At 47.7% G+C, this 17,463-nt stretch overlaps 1 protein-coding gene across 4 annotated transcripts in view; it reads left to right on the forward strand.

Moving 5' to 3' along the window:
• Positions 1–17,463, forward strand: part of PC (pyruvate carboxylase) — a 1,188,093-nt gene that overhangs the window by 256,172 nt on the left and 914,458 nt on the right. For all 4 annotated transcript variants that reach the window (XM_030220280.1, XM_030220278.1, XM_030220277.1 and 1 more), the window contains one exon: positions 3,473–3,638. In XM_030220280.1, coding sequence (XP_030076140.1) covers positions 3,473–3,638 — 166 coding nt within the window. The remainder of the gene's footprint in view (positions 1–3,472; positions 3,639–17,463) is intronic.

The raw sequence follows: 17,463 nt of genomic DNA on the forward strand, positions 1-17,463 counted from the left end.
GGGAATGGTTTTGGGCAACCTTGCAGACCGCAGCAGACTTCTCAATTAGACTCTCATGCAGCAAAGGGTTTTTGAAAAAAAAAAGGGGGGGGGGAGCAGTGGGGTGAGTGGGGGTCTGTTATGAATTTTTGAAAATGTTCTCATTGACTTGTTCTGGTATGTTGAAGTTTTCTTCATATTCTGTTTTAATTGCAGTTTTTTTGGTTGTACTGCATAGTGATCAATAAAGACAAATTAAACAGAAAATGCTAGTATCAATATGTAAGAACTTAACACATTTTAGACAACTGGCAACTGAATTCAGTGGTAAAAGACTGCCGAAGCGAAGCTGCTTTTGGATTTAAATGATGCAGTTAAATGACATAGTTTGTGTCTTGTTTACCTTTAATATGGCAACAAGGGTCTTGTCTGCTGATCATACTCCTACTATCTGCAGTGTCCTTCCATCACATGCCCAGTTGCTCAAGCATCTTACTGTTACTGCAACAGATTCATCCATTGTTGCTGGCAGGCATGAAGGAGCTTTTCCAACATTGAATTGACACTTATTTTCTATTCGTCCACTACATAGTGTTCTCTTCTACACTAACGTCTGAAAGACAATCCAATTATCTTCCCAGATGATGTAAAAACATAGGCAACCAAATCTTTGAGAAAGTTGTACCAAAACCAGATCAAAATGACAGGCTCGAGTCCATCAACTTCAAAAACTCAGGATCCTCCACAATCCACTTTCCCAGAAAGCATCACATCTTTGGAAGAGCCCTTCTCAAAAAGAATAAAAATGTATGTTAGCAATTTTATAAGCAACTTTTATGGAACCATGCCTCCTTTGAAGGCTACTAATGAATTGGACAGTTATTTATGTTCAAGTGATGCAGACAACGGTTATGATTTTTTGGGAAAATGAGCAAAAGTTCTGGCCAAAACTTTCACAAGGGATCCTGTGCATTCCTGCTATCAGCACATCTTCTGAGAGGACATTTTCTATTGTAAGAAGGACTGTGGAAAACAGGAGAGCTAGACTGAATCCTGAGATTATTGATGACATGATTTTTTAATCTGTGGATGAATAACAGTGCTTCATAGGGATGGAACGCCTCTTGTATGAGGAAAGGCTAAAGAGGTTAGGGCTCTTCAGCTTGGAAAAGAGATGGATGAGAGGAGATATGAGTAAGGTCTACAAAATCCTGAGTGGTGTAGAACAAGTAGAAGTAAATCGATTTTTTTTACTCATTTCAAAAGTACAAAGACTAGGGGACGCTTGAGGAAGTTACATGGAAATACTTTTATTTATTTATTTTCTTTTTATTTGTTACATTTGTATCCCACATTTTAAAACAAATAGGAGGAAATATTTTTTCACTCAAAGAATAGTTAATCTCTGGAACTCTTTGCCGGAGGATGTGGTAACAGTAGTTAGCATATCTGGGTTTAAAAAAGGTTTTGACAAATTCCTGGAGGAAAAGTCCGTAGTCTGCTATTGAGACAGACATGGAAAGCAACTTCTTGCCCTGGGATTTGTAGTATGGAGTGTTGTCACAATTTGAGTTTCTGACAGGTCCTTGTGACCTGATATGGCCACTGTTTAGAAAACAGGATATTGAGCTAGTTGGACCATTGGCTGACCCAGTATGGCTATTCCTATGTTCTTATATTTCTCCCCCGACTAGAGCATATAGAGCGGGTTATATTTTGTACCTCTGGTGTAGTAGAAGTCAAGTATTGTGGAGTTGGATGTTGTTATTGTTTTCTATTTGTGATTTATAAACAGTAGTTGTACAAAATTATGTTTCTTGTTATCCTATATAATAATTCTCACCACCAACGTTCTAATGTGTCTGCCTGTGTCCGTGGCTCTTTCGGAGTTGCTGAGCTAGGCTCCGTAGCCAGGCTGACGTCACTCACAGCTGATTCCCAGGCAGGGGGAGGAGGGAAACATGTAGAGCAAGTGGCAGGGAGCGGCGCATCAAACAACGACCCTCCTCTCCCTTGCCCCCCCTCCAGCCACCCATGTCCTGCAACAATCTGCCCCCCCTGCAGCCACCCATGTCCAGCGACCCTACTGTCCCCCTGCCCCCCCCCTCCAGCCACCCATGTCCAACGACCCTGCTCTCTCACCTGCCCCTCCTTCATCCACCCAGGTAGTGTAACCAATTCTTCGGGGCAGGCAGGAAAGATTCCCGGTCCTGCCTGCACGCTGCTGGTGCTGGCACTGATGCTCCCTTGCTGCCAGATCGCTGTTCAAAATGGCCGCCGATACTTACAAGGGCGGCCTCCAAAACTTCAGCAGAAGTCTTGCGAGTCTGCCATTGGAAGTCTCGGTGGCCATTTTGAACTGCGATCCGGCAGCGGGGGAGCGTCAGCGCCAGCAGCGGGCAGGCAGGACCAGGGATCTTTCCTGCCTGCCCCGAAGAATTGGTTACACAACATGGGTGGATGAAGGAGGGGCAGGTGAGAGAGCAGAGTCGTCGGACATGGGTGGCTGCAGGGGGGCAGGGGAAGAGTAGGGTCGCAGGACATGGGTGGCTGGAGGGGGGGGGCAGGGGAGAGGAGGGTCGTTGGACATGGGTGGCTGGAGGAGGGCAGGGGGAGAGTAGGGTCGCTGGACATGGGTGGCTGCAGGGGGGGCCAGGGGAGAGGAGGGTCACAGGACATGGGTGGCTGCAGGGGGGGCAGGGGAGAGGAGGGTTGTTGTTTGATGCGCCGCTCCCTGCCACTTGCTCCACGTGTTTCCCTACTCCTCCCCCTGCCTGGGAATCAGCTGTGAGTGACGTCAGCCTGGGTGGCTAGAGGGGGGGCAGGGGAGAGGAGGGTCGCTGGACATGGGGTGGCAGCAGGGGGGGAGGAGGGTCGCTGGACATGGGTGGCAGCAGGGGGAGAGGAGGGTTGCTGGACATGGGTGGCTGGAGGGAGGGGGTGAGGGGGGGGGGTCCTGAGACCAGAGAGGTGGGGGTGGAAGGAGGGCCTCAAACCATAAAGGGAGGGGGCACACACTCACTCACTCACTCACTCTCTGTCTCTCACATACACTCTCTCGGACACACTCTCTGTCTATCACACTCTCCATCTCTCACACACTCTCTCAAACATACACTCCGAGGAAAACCTTGCTAGCGTCCGTTTCATTTCTGATAGAAACGGGCCTTTTTTACCAGTACTTTAATAAAAAGGTTTCAATATAAAATCATAAGTGTTCAAGGCTTGTATAGATGAGAACAGGACCCCTGGGGAAGGGAACAATTTTTGTTCCCGTGTCATTCTCTATTCAGTCCTAAAGGATCAACAATTCTAAATTCAAAAACCATTTTTGTTCAATCTTGATGAGCAAGTTGTCTGTCTCTACCGCCTTCTTTACCCCAGGTACAGTATCTCTCTCATATTCCCTCCCTTTCTTTTAATCATGCAATTAATTGGCGATTATAACTTTTAATTGAATTGCAGCCCTAATTTTTGTTATTTATTGTTTCAGGAAAATGAAGTGGATGCTGTCCACCCGGGATATGGTTTTCTATCAGAACGCTCAGACTTTGCCCAGGCTTGCAACGAGGCTGGTGTGCGCTTCATTGGACCCTCCCCTGAGGTGGTGCGCAAGATGGGTGACAAGGTGGAGGCACGAACCATTGCAATAGAAGCAGGTGGGCACTCTCAGTAGGTGGCCAGTCACCTGGGCTTATGTCTGTTTCATGTATTCATGGGGAGCGTAATTTTCAAAAGTCATTTAACTATATGAATGGATGTTTGTGTGGGTAAAAGGACAATTTGAAAACTGTCCACCTTGTGCACAAGTAAAAATAAGTATATTTTACAAATATAGAAGAGATGTTCCTAGAGGCAGGATGAAGGCATTGTTTTATATGGAAAAAATCCCTACAGAAAAAGTAGATACAACTTGAAAATATCTATATACTTTCCTTTGAAAGTTAGTGCACTTGTGGACTTTGCAGTAATAAAGGATCTGTGAAAATTGAGGGTAATATTTCAAATACCAGTATTTTATAAGGCTCATCCAGCCACTATTTTGCCTCTGCTAAAAAAATTGCCTGCCCAATTAGAGTCTAACCGAACCTGGTGGGTTTGGTTCTGGACGAAACAGAATCCTGCGGCCAAAATCCTCCAATCAGTTTCAGCCAGAACCGATGCTGAAACCAAAAAACAATCTGCCCTCCCCGTCCGCCTGCCAGCCAGACTCTTGCTTACCCACTCACGTGTCTACAGAAAAATGGGTCCCTCTAGGCCTCCGCCCCTTTCCTCGACAAAGATCTGACTACCCCGGGCTGCCCAGGTCTACTTTAACAAGCCCTGGTGGTCTAGAGGCCTCTTGGGATGCAGGAACAAAGCCTACTCATTCCTGCACGATGGTGCTACTGAACGACAGCATCGTGAGACTGGCGCAGGAGATCCCAGCAGCTGTTTGAGATAGACATAAGCAGGAGTAACTGGAGATTGCTCCTGCTTAAGCCACTAGACCACCAGAGCATATTTAAGGTAGTCTGAGGGGAGGGGGGAGTGTTTGGAGAGTGGTGTGGGTTGGGGGAGGGAGCAGAATTTTGTTTTCTGCCAAAAATGTAGTGGCATTCTCAGCAGAAACCTGAACCCGGATTATCTGATCAGTTTTGTTGCCGAATCCGAAACCCAAATTTGGTTGGCCTCTATGCTCAATGTGCTACTGTGCACAAAGAAGGAGGGAAAGTAGGGCTGAGAGAGGAACAAAGGATCTATTAGGTGTTAAGTTTGTAGAGGAGCTGAGCGAAAGGGGAGTCTAGCTATGAAAGAAGCTACTCACTTGGAGATACACTATTGCTGTGAGGGCCTCGAAGAGAAACAGAAAAGAGGAATCCTGTTTGGTAGAGGAGGAAAAGAACCAAAGAGAGGGTGTCGAAGAAGGAAACTGATGATAGGGCTGTAGGAGAGGAAGAGAGGAGCAGGATGCCTAAAAGGCTCCGCTTAACACAAGACTGTCTCTACTTCAGGAAGTAGGTGAAAGCATGGCTCTTCAACAAAGCTTTTAATGGAAGAAGTATCTAACTTGTTAGTCTCATACACACAAGGAGTGACTCATGCAGCACATACTGCAGCAGGACATGTTATCCACTCTTACCCTAGCTGAGAGAATATTTAACCATCTCTCTGACCTCATGTGCAATTTTCTTTAGATTAGTCACATTTCTTTCTAATTCTTCTTACTCTCTTACCTATCTGTGTGTTTCATCTTTGCTTTACCCCAGTGGCGTAGCTAGGGTAGTTGACACCTGGGGCCGGTCATTTTTTAACCCCCCCCCCCCCCCCCCCAAATCCAGTACTAGGCATACCGAGAATACAAAACACTCAGGACCTATAGAGCAATTCTACCATACCATAAGCAGTAATTTGTACGAGTCGCACAAGGAAAAGGAAAGCATCTTACAGTGAGCACTAGAACATCAATTCACCTATTGTAAAACGAAAACAGACAGATTAGTATAGATCGTCGATCCTGCACAGTCAATGCCAACCGAAAGCCATGTCTTTTTCACAAACACAGATACACCCTAATCCACTATAGAATAAGTAATCATAAACTTTCTATTTAGACAAAAATTAAACTGAACCCCCGATGCCAGACTCTGCATACAATGCAACACCACAGAAACAGAAAATGTCCCCTAGTACTGTGCAAAATATAAAGACAGCAGATGTAAATTTGAAAAAACTAACAAATACCAATCACCACTTTACAAATTAACAAATAGAAATAAAACAAATACATAAAATAAAATAATACCATTTTATTGGACTAATACATTTAGCTTCCAGAGACCAAAATCTCCTTCCTCAGGTCAATACAGTATAGTGCTGTTACAGTATCCTAGCCTGAGCTGAGGAAGGGGGTTTTGTTCTCTGAAAGTTGTCAAAATGTATTAAAATTAGTCCAATAAAAAGATTACCTTATTTACATGTTCGATTTATAAACATTTATTAACACAGCTACAATACTATATCCTGAAGCAAAAAAATAAAAATATATATTTTATTTACAGTTTGTTGTCTCTGGTTTCTGCTTTCCTCATCTTCTTTTCACTGTCTTCCTTCCATCCAGCATGTCTTCGCTCTCTCTCTGCCATCTAGTGTCTGCCCTCTCTAATGTCCCTTCCATCCACTGTCTGCCCTCTCTCTCTGCCCCTTCCATCCACTGTCTGCCCTCTCTCTCCCTTCCATCCACATCTGCCCTCTATTTCTGGCCCTTCCATCCACCATCTGCCAGAGTCTGCCATCTCTCTCTCCCCCTTCCATCAACATCTGCCCTTTCTCTCTGCCCCTTAAATCCATCTGCCCTCCCTCTCCCATCCATCCAGGGTCTGCCCTCCCTCACGCCCCCCCCCTTCCATCCAGGGTCTCTCCCCTCTCTCTCTGCCCCCTCTTTTCAGCCCCCAGCCAGTTCTCCCTTTTCTCTCACCAGTACCGAGCTTCAGCCCCAGCCAGTTCTCCCTGTCCCCTTTAAAGCCCCCAGTCCCCACAGTTTCAGCCCCCAGTTCCTGTACTAGCCCCCTTATCCCAACTACCCTCCTTTTCAGCCCCCTTCATCCACCACAGCCTTGCATCCCCCCTTTTCAGCCCCAGACCCATTCTCCCACCTGCCCCAGGCATGGACCCATTTTCCATCCTGCCCCCTTGTCAGACCCCAGTTCCAGCTTCAGACCCCTTCTCCCATCTGAGCACTCCCCTCCACAGTCCCGTTCTCCCCTCTAAGCTCCCCAATCCCCTTCTCCCCTCTGAGCACCCCTCTGACCTCCCCCACCCCTCCCCTATCCCCTTCTCCCCTCTGAGCTCCCCAATCCCCTTCTCCCCTCTGAGCACCCCCACCCTCCCCAATCCCCTTCTCCTCTCTGAACACCCCAATCCCCTTCTCACCTCTGAGCTCCCCAATCCCCTTCTCCCCTCTGAGCACCCGCACCCTCCCCAATCACCGTCTCCCCTCTGAGCTCCCCAATCCCCTTCTCCCCAATCCCCTTCTCCCCTCTGAGCTCCCCAATCTCCTTCTCCCCTCTGAGCTCCCCAATCCCCTTCTCCCTTCTGAGAACCCCTCTGAGCTCCCCCACCCCAATCCCCTTCTCCCCTCTGAGCTTCCCCACCCCACCCCAATCCCCTTCTCCCCTGTGAGCTCCCCCTCTCCCATCTGAGCCCTCCCTCCGTTGAGAGCCGATAGCTGTCGTCTTCTGCCACCACCCTGCTTTTTTTTTTTTAAATCCATGCAGCCAGCGATACGGGCAGCGCTTCCCGTCTGCCCTGCGTGCTGTGAAGGCAGAAAATCGTCTCGCTGGCGTCAGGCCTTCCCTCGCTGTGTCCCGCCCTTGAGGAAATAGGAAGTTACTTCAGAAGGGAGCGGGACACAGCGAGGGAAGGCCCGATGCCAGCGAGACGATTTTCTGCCTTCAAAGCACGCAGGGCAGACGGGAAGCGCTGCCTGCGTCGCTGGCTGCATGGATTAAAAAAAAAAAAGGCATTGTGGTGGCAGAAGACGACAGCTGTTGGCTCTCGACGGAGCACCCCCCACCCGCTGGCACCCGGGGCGGACCGCCCCCACCACCCCGCCCTTGCTATGCCACTGCTTTACCCTTCATTATGAATTAAAATATTCTATTACGTATTGTGTTGACATTGTAAGTAGTATACTATGCCATACTTTGTATTGCTTTTGAATATTTGTACTGCTGTAATTGCCTATTGCTCATGTTTGATCTATTCTTACTGTGCACCAGGGGCGTATCTGGACTCCGGCGGTAGGGGGGGCCAGAGCCAGAGGGAGGGGGCACATTTTAGCCCCCCCCCCCGCCGCCGCCGAGCCCCCACCGCCGAGCCCCCACACCGCCACCAATGACTCTCTCTACCCCCCTCCCGCAGCCAACCCTCCCCCGCTGCCGTTCTTACTTTTGCTGGCGGGGGACCCCAACCCCCCGCCAGCCGAGGTCTGCTTCCACCTGCCGCTGCCGTAAAAACTTCTTCTTCAGCCGGCGGGGGACCCCAAACCCCCGCCAGCCGCCCCGCGGTGTTTAAAATTCATCTTCGGCCTCCGTGGCCGTGCTGCTGTGATAGGCGCTGTTGAAATCCACTTCGGAGTCTGACGTCGCAGCACGTACAACGTACAACGACGTCAGACTCCGAAGTGGATTTCAACAGCGCCTATCACAGCAGCACGGCCACGGAGGCCGAAGATGAATTTTAAACACCGCGGGGCGGCTGGCGGGGGTTTGGGGTCCCCCGCCAGCAAAAGTAAGAACGGCAGCGGGGGAGGGTTGATGGCGGTAGGGGGGTCCAGGGCAAAATCTGTGGGGGCCCAGGCCCCTGAGGCCCCACGCAGATACACCCCTGCTGTGCACCGCCTTGAGTGAATTCCTTCAAAAAGGCAGTAAATAAATCCTAATCAAGCAAATAAAATTATTTTATTAAAAGAAACAATATTCTGTACAACTGTTGTTTTATAAATCACAAACAATACAGAACAAGTATCAACAAAAACCCTGCCTCCCCTCCCCTCAGAAATATCCCCTCCACTGTCGGGAAAACTGAACAAGCCAAATTACTACAGAATGCTATGTAGAAAATTCATGCTAACTGAATACCTTGGCTACACCCACACAGAACACAAATGCCAATACGTAATAGCTGACCAAAAATGATAAATGTATATTAAACTAAAACCCCAAGAAGCCACACCAAAGAAACAGAAAGAGATGCATTTCCTCCAATACTGTGCAAAATATAAAGATCACACATGTCAAGGATGGTGTTAGGGAGTGCAACTAGGACAGCTGCCCCCTGGCCAAAGAGAGCCCTAAGCAAGCCCCCTGGCCCCCTCCCAAATTTCTGCCCTGGGCTCCTGCCATGTCTAACAGCAACTCTGGCAGGATAAACATTTCAAATCTGACATATTCTAATTGTAAAATAGAAAATATTTTTTTCTATCTTTTCTTGTCTGGTCTTTTGATTTTTCAAATCATGTTGGTCCCAGGCTCTGGTTTCTGTTTCCCTCTGTCTTCTCTTAACTCATTAGCCAGGTTCTCTTACCTGTTTGACATTTCTTCTTTCTCCATGCTCATCATCCATCTTCCATCTCTGTATACCTATCTTTCCCCATGTTTAGCATCTCCCTTCTCTGTCCCCTATACTTGCATATCCAGCATCTCCCCTATGTCCCTATCTCCTCCTCCTGTGCCCAGCATCACTCTTTTGTGTCCCTATGCCCCCCAAGACCAGCATCTCCCTTCTGTGTTCCTATTCTCCCCCATGTCTACCATCTTCCCTCTGTGTCAGTATACCTCCTCCCATGTCTGGCATTGCCCCTCTGTGCCCATATACCATCCGCATGCAGCATCTCCCCTTTGTGTCCTGTCCCTATGCTCCCCTCCATTGTCATCATCTCCCCTCTAATTCTTTATACCTCCCTGTGCCCAGCTTCTCCCCTCTCTTCCTCCCCCACACTGTATCTCTCCTTCCCTCCGCTGTGCGTTCAGTTTTTTCTCCCTCTTCCTTCATCCCCTTGATTCAGTATCTTTCCGTTCACTTCTCTGCTCAACCACCCTGCAGGTCCAGCACTTCTTTCCCTTCCCTCCAGCAGCTTCCCATGGGTCCTGCACCTCCCTCCCCTCCCTGCGGCTCCCCCATTTTTTTGTTTTATTTTTGTTACATTTGTACCCCGCGCTTTCCCACTCATGGCAGGCTCAATGCGGCTTACAGGTACTTATTTGTACCTGGGGCAATGGAGGGTTAAGTGACTTGCCCAGAGCCACAAGGAGCTAGCTGCCTGTGCCTGAAGTGGGAATCGAACTCAGTTCCCCAGGACCACAGTCCACCACCCTAACCACTAGGCCACTCCACATTGGACCAGCACCTCCCTCCCTCCAGCCCCCCCCCCCACCCCCATGGATCCAGCACCTCTCTCCCTTCCCTTCCTCCAGCCCCCCTCGTGGATCCAGCACCTCTCTCCCTTACCTCCCTCCAATCCCCCCATAGGACTCCAGCAGTTCTCTCTCTTCCCTCTCTCCAGCTCCAGCCCCCGCTCCCCCGGGGACTCTAGCACTTCTCTCCCTCCCTTCCCTCCAACCCCCTCCCCCCCATTGGACAGCGCCTCCAGCTCCAGTCCCCCCTTCTTCCCACGGGTCCAGCACCTCTGTCCCCTTAAACTCCAGGCTGCCTACCTGCATGCGAGTCCAGCACCTCTACGTGCTTCAGCTCCCTCCCGCTCTCCAGAGCTGTCTTTCGCAGGTCCAGCATTTTGTTTTCCTGCCTCCCCACTGTGGTTTCTCTACATTGTGCAGCTGCAATTAGAATCCCCATAGGCCTGCTCCGCGGTCTTCCTTCTTCTGACTCCCACCTTCTGATGTAAATTCCTGTTTCACGATACAGGTAGAGAGACATGGCAGGAAGGGAGGAAGGAAGACAGACTAGCGATGCTGGACCTGTGGTAATCATGATTTTTTTGTTTTATCATGGGTGAAAGGCTTTTTACCACTCTTGCAGGGTGGTAAAAGGTTCAGCTCCTGTACCCTCAGTAAATGTGGTACATTTTTTCTTTGAGGACAAGCAGGCCATATTCACATCCATGTCACCCAGTGCGGAGCTTTAACAAGCTAGTATAAATTAAAGAACGTGTAGCATCCCCAGCGTGCATGCCTTCTTGCCTGCTGTGAAAGCGCTGGACCATCAATCTCTTCTCATCCATAGTGAGGAGAGAAAGCTATTGTCCCACACTACTTACAGCATCTGATGCGTGAGCATAAATTTTCGATTTTTGTGCCTCCCCTTCAGGTTTTTCTGCCCTAACTTGTTATTTTTTCTTTGGAAAGGTCCCTCCCTCTTCCCATATAGTTTTAGTTTATTTTTCCCCATGTTTAGGTTTCTTTTATTTTTGGCATGCTCAGTAGGTCCTCCTATGCCTAAGCAACGATCGGGTATTTTTCCCTCGACTTTTGTGGTGTGTGCCCCTTTTTGAGTCACCATCGAGCCATTTGATTTGGTCATGGGTGTTTTTCCTCCATATAATCGAAGGTTTGCAGTGGCTTTAAGCGCTGTAGCTGGTGCAAAGACATTCATTGTTGGTGTCTTCAGTGTTTGGTGCCTGAACATACCCCTTCCAGCTATGTTCTTTGCCTTCGTATGAAGAACCCAGCTCACCAGAGAGGTGCAAAGGGAAAACATTTTTGGAGCCCGGTCTGAAACCTCCGCGTCTGCATCTGCGTCAACGTTAGGAGTTGCATCGGGTACATTGGTCCGTATGGCTGAGATGACCTGTCTTGCCCTTTCTGGAACCAGTTTTAATCTACTTCTGTGTTTTGCCTTGTCTTGCATTTCTGGGTCCCAGTTCCAGTTTTAATCCAGTTCCGAGTGTTCCCTTGTCCTGTCTGGGTTCCAGTTCTGGCCCTTTGCCTTATTTTCCTTGCCTCGTCTGGATCCGGTTCTTGTGTTATCCATTGTGTTTAGTTACCTCTGTCCTACCTTGTTGAGTCTGTTAGTTTATCCTAGTCCAGTCTGTTCTGATTCCTGCCTGTGCCAGCCCAGGTGATTTGTCTGCCAAAGCTACGGCTTTGGTCCAAGGGCTCACCATTCCTGAAAGTTGTGACACGTAGCCATTACTGGGTCAGACCAGTGGTCTGTCTAACCCAGTATCCTGCTTCCAGCAGTGACCAATCCACGTCACAAGTAGCTGGATACCAGTTATTGGAGTGGAGGAGTAGCCTAGTGGTTAGTGCAGTGGACTTTGATCCTGAGGAACTGAGTTCGATTCCCACTGCAGCTCCCTGTGACTCTGGGCAAGTCACTTTAACCCTCCATTGCCCCTGGTACAAAATAAGTACCTGAATATATGTAAACTGCTTTGAATGTAGTTGCAAAAACCTCAGAAAGGCGGTATATCATGTCCCATTTCCCTTTCCCCTTATTAGCGGGCAAGCAGTGGCTTCCCCCATGTCGATCTCAATGATAGAGAGGATCAAATTGGAGCTGTGTTTGCACTATATGTTAGAGGCAATTGAGTAAAACAAAATAAACATTCTACATGAAACGGGTAGCAGCATAGCATAGAATCAGTATGGATAGAAATTTCATGTGTGAAGGGAAGGAATATTCTTGTAGGGTTGTACTACTGTCTGCCAGGACAGAATGAACAGACATATGAAGAAATGTTTACAAAAATTAGGAAAGATGGTAATTTAGGCAACAGTATAATAACGGGTGATTTTAATTACCCCAACATTGACTGCATAAATGTTACATCAGGGAGCGCTAGGGAGGTAAAATTCCAAGATGTAATAAATGACTGCTTCTTGAAGCAACTGGTCCAGGAACTGACAAGAGAGGGAGCCATTTTAGATCTAGTCCTTAGTGGAATGCAGGGCATAGTATGAGCGTTAAAGGTGTTGGATCCACTGGGAAACAGTGATCATAACATGATCAAGTTTGAGGTACTATCTGGAGTGAAACCACAAAGGAAATCTACTGTAGAAGCATTTATATTTTACAACGAGGAAATGGTTAAAAAGAAGCTAAAAGGATTGGCTTCAAAGCAGTGGCATTCCTAGTCTCGATGACACCCGGGGCGGATCACTGATGCGCCCCCCCCCCGGGTGCAGAGGGCCCCCCCCCCGCGAAATGACACCTCCCCCCGGGTGCACGCCGGTAGGGGGGGGGGGTGCCGCAGCACGCGCCTGTGGCCTCCAAGTTTGCTACGCTAACTTCGCTGGTTCGCTGCAGCTCCCTCTGCCCCGGAACAGGAAGTAACCTGTTCTGGGGCAGAGGGAGGAAGCTGCAGCGAACCAGCAAAGTTAGCGTAGCGAACTTGGAGCCCACAGGCGCATGCCATGGCACCCCCCAGCAGCGTGCACCTGGGGCGGACCGCCCCCACCGCCCCCACCGCCCCCCCCCCTTGGTACGCCACTGCTGCAAAGGTTAGGACATTAAATTAGGCATGGACATTGTTTAAAAATACCATCTTGGAAGCCCAGCCCAGATATATTCCATGCATTTACAAAAATAGAAAGAAGAGAAAACGTTAGCCAGCATGGTTAAAAGGTGAATTGAAAGAGGCTATTAGAGCCAAAAGAACAACCTGCAAAGAATGGAAGAAGGACTCAAATGAAGAAAATTAAAAGCAACATAAGCACTGGCAAGTTAGATGCAAAGCATTAATAAATAAGGCTAAAAGAGAGTATGAAGAGAAAGGTGCCGTAGGCGCAAAAACTCACAGTACTGAGCCTAATTGACAAATTAAAGAGTAGTAAAAATGGCCTGGACTGGGTGGCATGCATCCAAGGAAACTGAAAGAACTCAAACTTGAAATTACTGATCTGCTGTTAGTAATTTGTAACCTGTCGTTAAAATAGTCGTAGTAACTGAAGATTGGAGGGTGGCCAATGTAACACCGATTATTAAAAAGCGTTCCAGAGGAGGAGAGGAAGTGACGTCACCAAGCAGTATGGCCGCTTGAGATCAGAGCCCCTGCTACCCCATACGAAGTGAGAGCGATATAATCCATGTTGGAGCAATCTGAGAGCACAAGAAACATAAGAGGGTGACTCTCTGGCAGTCGGGACCATGATGGTTATGAGTGCGGAGACAGCGGTGGTGGATTTCTCCTGCTATGCCTTTCTGGGGGGAGAGGAGACACAAATTGGCAAAACGGCAGATCCCCGGAAAACGCAAGCGTCAATGAGTGCGGAGAAACCCCATCAGGAGGAACAATCGCTAGAAAGACAAACCACGGAGAGACCGGAGAGGGAGATCCCCACAGGGCTGCAAGCATAGCTGCAAGAGATCAGTGTAGACCTGAAAGCCTTGCGAGCAGATGTGGCAACACTTGGAGCAGACTTGAGGGGAGAAATCCACGAACTGGAACGCGCCTTGAGGAAATGGAATCCCACATGGAGGCCCACAGTGAAGCCATAGGAATGATAGAACATCAGCTCGCCAACATGCAACAAGAACAGCAACAATTGCTGGACAAAATAGAGAATTTGGAAAATAGAGGCCGTCGAAATAACTTAAGATTCCGAGGCCTCCCAGAGACACCAACCTACCAGGAGAGTGAACTGGTGATTCAAAAGCTGGTTGGCGAACTATTAGCAACAACTGGAACTATCATGAAGGCCGAGAACATCCAGTTGGAAAGAGCTCATAGAGCGCTAGGCCCAATGCGAAACAATCTACAAGTTGAAAGAGCAGGTACTGAAGGTGGCACATCAAACTCCCGAGTTGAAATTGGATTCTTACAATGTCAAAATATACCAGGACTTGGCAGTAGCAACATTAAAGCGAAGGGGTGAGCTAAAACCCTTTACAAAGCAACTGCGAGATCTTAAAATTCAATACAGGTGGAGACACCCTTTCGCCCTGGTCTTCTATAAAGAAGGAAAAATGTGCCAAGTGAAATCTATAACGGAGGCCCGGGCGATATTGCCAGAGGCAGATATAGAACTAGATCTAGCGGAGCTGAGACGGGAGAAAAGGAGCATGACGCAGACTATCCCGCCGAAGTGGAAGAGATTGGACAAGGGCCCATGATGCTTGCAGCGACAACAATTGGCTGCGAAAGTCACTTGACTACCAGGTTCACTTGAGACTAGTAGTGAGTTGAAAATCTTTGTCACTGGAGGTGAATTCAAAGACTTAAAGTGAATATGTTCCATATATACGAACGAATGGATATAATAGATACGATAGAAGTTGTATCAATGGAGTGGACGTTAAGTGATTTGTTAAATACTTCCTCTCTAGTTAGGCGCCTAGTGGTAAAGCATGAGGCGCCATAAGTTGGAATGGGATGGTAAGGGAGGGGAGATGGGATTTCTAATACAGGGAAAACAGAGAAGGGGAGGGTGGAGGGAAGGAGTAGAATTGGGAAGGAGGGAGGGAGAAAAGCAGTGTGATATGAGGAGAAAGAAAGTTAGTAATGAGAGGGAAATAGAGATATATCGAGATGGCTGATATAAAATGGCTATTACTGAATGTAAGGGGCTAAATATCCCTAGGAAGCGACAGCTATTATTTCGAGAGCTATGCCAATTACAGGTGGACGTAGCCCTAATACAAGAGACCCACCTAAAGCCAAGATATGAGCGGCTATGCAACCATAAACAATACCCCTTAATCTACTTCGCCTCACACTCCGATAACACAAAGAGTAAAGGGGTTCTAATAGCCTTTAATCGTTCTAAACCATGGGAGATACGTAAGGTGATCAGAGATAAGGGAGGGAGATACCTGAACTGAGTTCGATTCCCACTTCAGGCACAGGCAGCTCCTTGTGACTCTGGGCAAGTCACTTAACCCTCCATTGCCCCATGAAAGCCGCATTGAGCCTGCCATGAGTGGGAAAGCGCGGGGTACAAATGTAACAAAAAATAAAATAAAAAAAATACTGGTGATTTTTGCCCTGGCGGGAAAGGTTTACACAGTAATAAATATATATGGGCCAAATGCAAATCAAGGGGAATTCTTCCTAGAATTAGATGGTTTAATTACCAAAAATGTCGAAGGATCCCTACTGATTGGTGGAGATTTCAATATCACATTGCACCTGCACCTGGATAATTCCTCGGCCAAAATAAGCTATGCTAAATCGGGTAGACGGTAACTCCATGAGCTCATGACACACTGGCAATTAATAGACCTTTGGTGCGGGGACATCCCCACTGCACGTAGCTAGCTATACATACTTTTCTGCAATACATCAAACATTTTCTAGGCTAGACATGTGGTTGGGAGACATCAGTTTTGGGACAGATTGGGGTTCATCAAATTCTGCCTGCACTTGGTCAGACCATTCACCAGTGTTAAATGCATTTCAATAACCCGAGGTTAGCAAGGGAAGAACGCATTTTGCGTCTAGATGACGCCTTGCTAGCTGACCCAGGCAACTTATCCAAGATAGGACAGCACATCAAAGACTATATCCATTACAACAATAATGGGGAGGTTTCTCCGACTATCTTATTGGAGGGTTTAAAGGCAGTCCTACGAGTGGAGGAGTGGCCCAGTGGTTAGGGTGGTGGACTTTGGTCCTGAGGAACTGAGTTTGATTCCCACCTCAGGCACAGGCAGCTCCTTCTGACTCTGGCCAAGTCACTTAACCCTCCATTGCCCCATGTAAGCCGCATTGAGCCTGCCATGAGTGGGAAAGTTCAGGGTACAAATGTTAAAAAAAAAAAAAAAAAAGTCCTACGAGGTCATTTAATAGCATTACGGTCACGCTGCTGGAAAACGCGATCTGCAAGGGAAGTCGGACTATGTGGGAACTTAGCAAAAATCGAAGAACAACTACAGCCGGGGGGGGGGGGGGGGGCAAGTTGTCACCTGATTTGGCAGCACAAGCTCAGGGGCTTTGTAATCAAATTCACGAGCTTGAATTGGCAGACCTCTCGGAAAAGCTGCAAAGAGCGCGCCAATCATACTTTGGCAACAAAGCCAAAAGCTTCTGGCATATAAGCTTATACAACAAGCTGGTCGGAATGCAGTAAGGGGGCTCCAGGGTGAGGGAGGAGAGGTGCATACTGATTCTGAGTTTTTAGAGACAGCTTTCCGAAATTACTATAAAAATCTATATACCCCGGAGGTCGCCTATAGCCCAGAGGATATAGCAAAATATCTAGAGGATATCGAGCTTCCACAGTTACCCAATAAAGCCAGACAAGCTTTATCAAGCCCTATTGAATTAGTAGAGATTGAGCAGGCAATTAAAGAATTGTCCCCTAATAAAGCTCTGGGACCCGACGGATATACGAATAAGTTCTATAAAATCTTTGGAAAGTTGTTGGCCCCTCTTCTGCTCAGGGTATTCAACTCACTTGAAATGGAGAGTGGGCTCCCACCCATAAGATTTCTTGATGAAATCAAGGACAGCTTCATGGAACAGCTAGTTCAGGAGCCGACAAGAGAAGGAAAAATACTAGACTTAGTCCTTAGTGGTGCTCATGATCTAGTGCAGGGGGTAACGGTACGAGGGCCGCTTGATAACAGTGATCATAATATGATCGGTTTTGATATTGGCATTGAAGGAAGTGAAACTAGGAAATCAAGTACGCTAGCGTTTAACTATAGAAAAGGTGATTACGACAAAATGAGAAAAATGGTGAAAAAAAAGACTGAAAGGAGCAGCTCGCAGAGTAAAAAACTTGCGTCAGGCGTGGATGCTGTTTAAAAACACCATCCTGGAGGTTCAGGACAAATATATTCCACGTATTAGAAAAAAGGGAAAAAAGACTAAACGTCAGCCGGCGTGGCTAAACAGTAAGATAAAGAAAGTCATTAGAGCCAAAAAACAATCCTTCAGAAAGTGGAGAAGAGAACCAACTGAAAGTAACAGGATAGATCATAAGGAATGCCAAGCCAAATGCAAAGCGGAGATAAGGAGGGCAAAAAAGGACTTTGAGAAGAAATTAGCGTCGGAAGCAAAAATACATAGTAAAAATTTTTTTAGATACATTAAAAGCAGGA

The sequence above is a fragment of the Microcaecilia unicolor genome, chromosome 11 (assembly GCF_901765095.1).
Source record: "Microcaecilia unicolor chromosome 11, aMicUni1.1, whole genome shotgun sequence".
Lineage (NCBI taxonomy): Eukaryota > Metazoa > Chordata > Amphibia > Gymnophiona > Siphonopidae > Microcaecilia > Microcaecilia unicolor.